The sequence below is a fragment of the Convolutriloba macropyga genome, chromosome 3 (genome assembly GCF_964194025.1).
Source record: "Convolutriloba macropyga chromosome 3, txConMacr16.3, whole genome shotgun sequence".
Taxonomy (NCBI): domain Eukaryota; kingdom Metazoa; phylum Xenacoelomorpha; order Acoela; family Convolutidae; genus Convolutriloba; species Convolutriloba macropyga.
In genome coordinates this window covers 21,173,293-21,180,431 of record NC_134470.1, presented here as the reverse complement: position 1 = coordinate 21,180,431, position 7,139 = coordinate 21,173,293, and the positions used below count along the sequence as shown (strand labels likewise).

Below are 7,139 nucleotides of genomic sequence, written 5' to 3'. Positions count from 1 at the left end.
CTTTAAAAATGCTTAAAGAAAATACATTGCCCCTAGAAGTTAAAATTTCAAAAAGTAACGAAAAAACTTTTACAAAAACTCGAAAGGGCAAAACTTAATGAGAAAAACGTCTATTTTTTTGGATGATAGTATCTTGAAAAGTTTTTAATTGCCGCTAAATTTATTTGTTAACACATCTTTAGCCCCCCAAAAAGATTTTTTGGGTCCCACAGATCGAGTAACACAGTTCAAAAATCTCTCAAAAAAGTTTCAAAATTGGCAGATTTTAAGGAAATGTCGGAAAAAACTCCTTATATTTTTTCAAAACCATTTTGCTGCCGCAAACAAATAAACAATAGCCCATTCTCAAGCCCGAGAAATAAATATTGGCTTCTAGTAAGTGAGGACTCGATAAAAGATATAAAAATTCACAAAATGTTTTTAAGAAAAGGAGGTGCAGGCAAAAACAAAATTAAAAAAAAAAAATCAGCAGCAAATACAAAATTTTCACCATAGCACTATTTCACTGTCTTCAAAACAAATGTTGTAAATCTATTATTGACGATTGAAGGCATAACCAAAATAAAAAATAAATAACTGCATGAGTTCAAGGAAATTTGAAAACGACAGAGAAATTGAAAAACTTCTTTTAAAATTGAAAATTAACGGATAATTTTCATTGTTAATCGGTTATGTTGTCAAAATATGCTTTTTCTGGCTGAATTATACAAAGTAGCCCACATGAAAGACAGCAGAAATCTGTTTGCAATCATACACGTTTGAAAAACGTGCAAAAAACGAAAAATATTTAAAATTGAAAAGGTAAGCAGAAATACGGAAGTTTTGCATTTTAAATCAAGGTCTTTAAAACTAGATGTAGGCCCCACAAAACTCCCCAATAAAACTAACACAAGGGTAGAAAAAATTTCTTTGGCCCCTTAGCGTTGGAAAAGACAGAAAATTTAACGTAATGTTTGGAACAACGACAATTTTTAATGGAAATTTGCCAAAACAAAAGTCTTGATCCTATTATCTTCAAAATGCTAAAAAGAATCATTGCCCCTAAAATATCAAATCTCAAGAAGTAACAAAAAGTTTTACAAAAACTCGAAAAAGCCAAACTTTAAAAAGAAAAGCATCTAATTTTTTGGAAGTTAGTATCTTTTTAATTGCTATGAAAGTTTTTAATTGCTGCTGATTATCTTTCTTAACACAACTTTAACCCCAAAAAAAGATTCATTGAACCCCATAGATCAAGTAACACAAGACAGTACAAAAAACACTCAACAAAATTTTAAAATTGGCAGATTTTAAAGAAATGTCAAAAAACTCCTTATCTATTTTCCAAATTATTTTGCCGCAAGCAAATAGACAGTAACCCATTTTTCAACCCGAAAAACGATCAATTGCTTCCAGTTATTGAAGACTCAAAAAAGATTTAAAAATTCAAAAAAGGTTTTTAAAGAATAGCAATTTTTGGTAAAAACTTGCCATATATGAACATCCTCCAAACTATTTCGTTGTCATTGAGATATATCCAGTAGCTGATATTGAAGACCTGAAATATTCATTGGCCCCTAAAGATTGAATAAATCGACAAAAGACAAACAGTTTATAAAAATCTGAAAAAAGGCAAATTTTAATGAAATCCCGCTAAAATTGCCGGCGTTAAAGTTTTCAATACTACCCCGTTGTGGCCTAAAAAATACCTTATATTGACAGGAAAGCCCTTAAAATACTCACTGGCTCTTTAATTTAGAATGACACAAAAATGACAACAAATTCCAAAAAATAATGAAAAAATGCAAAAATCACTACAACATTGTGTAATTTAGTTAGCATTACATTAACGTCTACATCAAAAACAGGTTTAAAATGCATTTTTAGCTTGCAGAAGACTATTGTAAGCTTCAACCATTTGTAAGCGTCAATTGAAACACTTCCCATAAAAATTCAAGCAGTAAACAAGAAATAAGAGAAACAGGAAAATTTTATGAATAAAAATTTCAAAAAAGTGAATTTCACCTAAAATTTAGACACTTCTAACAGATTTAGTAGAAAGAGCAATTCAAATTCAATTAAAATCAGCTGAGGGTTCGTACCTGTAATTTAACTACCACCAAGTTTTAAGCGTCTATCGCGTTTGGAAACTTAAATCGATCATTGAGCTAGCTAAATTGATCAAAACTGAATAAAAATATCCGTGAAATATCCGTAGCAGGTCAAACATGAATTGCGAATAAAAGACTTGAACAAAAAGCAGATTACTCTGTAAACTTCCGTAGAAGACCAACCTACAGTAGTACACAAATCAAATACTATAATGTCGACTAAAATGAACAAAACAATAAAAAAGTCGAAGTTTATTTTCATTTCATTTCCCTTCTTGAAAAATGACTTTCGATTTAATTATGTCCAGATTTTTGGACAGTTTAATTATCTCACACAAAATAAAATATGACAAATGCTTGACAAAAACCTTTTTTTACGATGTCACTGGAAAAAGTGTCATCAGACACCCATTCGGACACGCAATAAAAACCCCTCTTCAATATCAATTGAACTATCAATAGAGAAAAAACCTGTCACTTTTAATGAAAACAAACGGAGGACCACGTAAGAGCGGTAGCAACTAAAGCATGCAACAATTGAAGTCTCAATTTCACTTCAAATTAGTGTTTAGAGTATTATATCACCTTAGAGAGCCGTTGAGTCCTATCATTAATGAGACTAAGCACCAGAACTGCAAAAAAAATGCAAAAGCACACAAATTCTACTAAAATTCTACTGAATTCTTCTACAAAATTCTACTGAAATTCACACAAAATCCATGAAAATAAACGGCCTCTAAAAGCCTTGAAAAAATTAGTAGCTGCTTGGGTTGTTCAGACAGTTGCAACTATGCGCTCTTAGATCACATGTATCATTTCTGAAAAGTTTTTTCTTCAGAAAGTGAGAACAGAGAGAAAAGCAAGGAAAACAGAAGTCGAATTGCCTCATCTAAAAAGTTCAATTTGTGCCCCCAGTAATTTATACACCTTTGATACAGAGAACGTGCCATTACATAATAAATCTTTAAGTAACAATATTGCACGTTTGTCGGGGGTGTGGAAATAATATGCACCCAATATGTCGGGGGCACAAACGGAAAATATCCAAATTCGTTCAAAAAACAAAAATGTGTTTTATGACCAAAGTCACACTTCACTTTAAAACAATTTGAACAGATTAAATCACTACTCGAATTTGTCTTCTTTTTGACAAGACAATGTGTGAACAGATCTTAAAAACGAGAGCGCACCAGTACAATTCGAATTCTTTGAATGATAGAAAAGACAGCGGCACACCAATACAATCCAATTCTTTGGACTGCAAAAGAGAATACACTGCATGCCAAGTCAGAATTAGACAATGCAGTATTATAATTCACTATTCGGCAATGTAATTGTATACAGAATTAGTCATGGAAAGATTATGTAGAGGGTATTTTCTATTATCGCCTTCTACTCGGTGTCTCTAAGGTTGTGTAGATAAGGGTGTCTCTGAGGGCTTTGTTATATTTACGTTGGAGGGTATAGGGTGTTTATGATTGTTTAGTAAAATGGTATTTTAGGGGACTTTTTTCCTCCCTCGCGCCTCCGCCTCATTGTAGTCCTTGGCGTTATTGGGATTTGCTCTGAAACTCCGGTTTTGCTTATGGTTTTACTCATCGTTTTTAACGTGATGACGTTATTATGGCAAATACTTCATTAACAATCAGCTGGGCGAACAACGAAAGACGTTATATGCCGTTAAAAACACACAAATACAATTTATGTTTTTTATGCGTTTTTATGTGAGGGGGTACGTCTACTCAGCTGGTGGTCCCCTAAGAAGAGCCCCGATTTCCGCGATTTCCTAAAGCACAACTAATGTGTCTTTACTCATTCAAAGAGCTTAATTAGCAAAGTTTAATTCCACTTCATCAACAGAGCTTGACAGAAATTATTGTCAACATCGAATTAAATCACTCTTTGTCTTTTTAAACAGATTTTGGGATCTTTTCCGTCTGTGCCCCCCCCCCGTACGTTTTGCGCCCCCAGTTACAGAGCACGTGCCATTACATGGCAAATCATTTTGTAAAAAAGTGGTACGAGCGTCTGTGGGGTGCAAATAATACGCGCCCACTAAGCTGGGGGCACAAACGGAAAAGATCCAGATTTTGTACCTCTAATGCTGGTTTATGTTCCTGTTTTAGGGAATGCATCACGCCTTCGCACGGTGGTTTGTGGTGTTATGGAGAGAGCACACAAACTACAGAGTGGATCGTTCTTAGTCACCATGGCCGCACATTCGACGATGCCAAAGAACACTGTCTCCTTCAGAATGGCATTTTAATCGAAAATCAAGATTCGGAACTCCTAACCAAAATAGCCAAAATATTTGTCGAAGACAGAAGTGATTTCAGAGATTTTTGGGTTGGATACAAATATGATAAACAACAAATAACACGGTTATCAGATGGGATAATTCTTCCATACACCACTTTGTCAATTTGGGACACAGGAGAACCAAGTGGATACAACAATGAGTTTTATGTGAAAATTTTGGTTAAACGTGATGATAATGATCAGATCTATGTTAGATTTCATAATCATGTAGACGCTATCTTTGCATTCGTGTGCGATAAAACACCCAGAAGTTAAACTATTTTCTGACAATTTTGTTAGAATATACTGATGATACTGATTGCTTAAAGTGAGCAAGAAATCTATGCTACACAAATCAGTTTTTGTAGACCTCAAAACGAAGTTGAACGAAGCGAATATTGGAGAAAAGGTGGAGAGTTCCCATGAACAGTTTTCACCAAAACTTGGCTCGTTTTTGAGGCTAGGTTGTTATTTCCATATGCAGGATAACTAATAGGAAGCAAATGTTCTTTCTGGAAGCGTACAAAAAGCTCCAAATTTTTGCGTTTTTAGGCCAAATTGTTAAGTTATTTTTTCATATACGAACTCTGAAAAAAATAGTCAAGGAGCAACAGTATTCGAAGTCTTCCTATTCTGATGAATAGAGAGACTGCTCAATAAAATCAGCCTTTATGTAGCAATTAGGAAAATTATTTTTGATCATAATTTCTTGAGAAACTTTGAACGAAAAAAATTCAGACAAAGTGCTTCACACTTTGCTGTAGAATTTCAAACTTGAAGAAGTATAAAAAAATTGGACACCAACTACTGTTACAATATTAAAAATGAAAACATGAAAAAATTGAAAAAAAAGAGATAATAGAGGTTTGAAGGCAAAATTTTAATTAACTAAATGAACCAACTCTGCAGTTTTTGGTAGCAATTATTCTAGGGTAATCTTTTTATACTTATTGTTTTCCGGTGTGGTTGGATGTCGTATGGTGCCCCATTAAGAATCAGCTGCTGTTTAATAATGTGTGATGAGAACACTTGTTGACACTTGAAGGTTTTACTTGGAGAGGTGGGACTGTCAAAGGAGATAACTTCTCAAAACGGCCCTCAGACCTTGAAAAGATCCAGCAGTTCCCAATTACTATATATGAGAAAATAGGCTCCTGTCAAAGTCCAATGTTTCAACAGAAATCAATGTACTAAAATGCAACAACCTAGCGGGTATAATACTCGAAACGACCCAAAGATTTGTTCAAAAAAAATTGTAATGCAGAAATATCAAAGAAAAAGACACGGCGTTCCACCTAAATCGGAATTATCAAAGAGAAAAAATAAATGCATAAGAGAATCATAATGTTTTGAAGAAAGCAGACAAAGTTTTTAGACAAAGGCTGTGAGCTGTCAGTGGGCGTAGTTAGGTAGGGAGTGGCAGCTTGGTGAGCAGTGAGTAGGAATGTAGGGGCAGGTGAGACAGGAATGTAGGAGCGTACGGGGGCACGTTAGGAAAGGGGTGACGGAACTAGGTAAGGTAGTTGGGTAGGTTGTACTGGGGAGGTATCTATGGGATAGATGCGGAATGGGGGTGAAAAGAATTCCGGAAGCGACTCGAAGAAAACTAACCAACCTCACTTACTGCATCTACTGCATAATTAAAATAAGCAATTTGAAACAGCGACAAAAAAAATTATTAGAAAATAATTTGGCAAAAATTGATATAGTTTCTGATAAAATTTACTGAAGTTACACCAGTCAGTTATCCAAAATTAGGTAAAAAAAATTTTAAACAACAAACATTGCCAAAAACAAACAACCCGAAAAATAGATAGAAATTTGTAAATTAATTTCAGTGCAAAGTGCCTTGACTTGCGTTCAAAAGCTTTCCCAATCATTATTCGACAACAATTTTTTATTATATAATCTACCAGATCAGTCACTTACCCAACATTTACCCCTTATTTGTGTAAAAAAAACACAATTAGAAAACACAACGTAAACAACCTCAAAGAAGTAGAAATTTGTTGATTTTTTTCCAGCTCAGAGTGCCTTTTTTAGTTTTCAAAAGTCACTTTATAGTTGCAACACCCATAGAATGAGTAAGAATTAATATTTAATAAAAGTACTAAGTCTAAGAATATAATTAGAAAAAAACAAGCAAAAAAACTGAAAAAAACAGACAAAAATCGGCAAAATTCAATCAGGTTCACTGCATTTTATTCAACGAAACAACTCAAAATCAATCAACATGAAAGACAACCAAAGCCGCCATATCAAACAATTCCAATCCGAATTCTCCGCAAAAATATTAAGAAGGACGCAAAAACTGCTAAGAAAGGCTTAAAAGAAGGCAAAGTGATTTTAAAGTAACTGAAAATTGAATCTAAAAGTGTAATATTTTCAACTGGCAAAAATTTTTCAAACACATTTAAACATACTGTTACCACTTCAGACAATTGGGATGAAGGGAGGAACTTGTTTGAATCAATGTTGCTGTTAAAACTAAATAAAACTGCTTTGGAAATTACGCACGTGGCAAAAACATTCACTCGCCTGGCAAAATTTTTTTTGCACCTACTTTTCTCGCTCTCTTTCAAAAAAGCGACAAGAAAACCGCTCTCTCTTCTCTCTGGTCTTCAATTTATTCAATCGTTTCACCTAATAACTTAGTTTTCACCTGCGGCATTGACTTTTGCATTCTGTTTTAAACACACCCTAACAAAATTACCGATAAAAAATACGTTCTGCCAATAACCCTCTTCGAGC

The 7,139-nt window shown here is 34.0% G+C and overlaps 1 protein-coding gene across 1 annotated transcript in view; it reads left to right on the top strand.

The window, feature by feature from the left end:
• The window catches only part of LOC142336939 (uncharacterized), a 5,763-nt gene extending 1,022 nt beyond the window's left edge, over window positions 1-4,741 (top strand). The window contains exon 2 of the mRNA XM_075385929.1: window positions 4,217-4,741. Coding sequence (XP_075242044.1) covers window positions 4,217-4,664 — 448 coding nt within the window. The 3' untranslated portion in view covers window positions 4,665-4,741. The remainder of the gene's footprint in view (window positions 1-4,216) is intronic.
• Window positions 4,742-7,139: the final 2,398 nt, after the last annotated feature.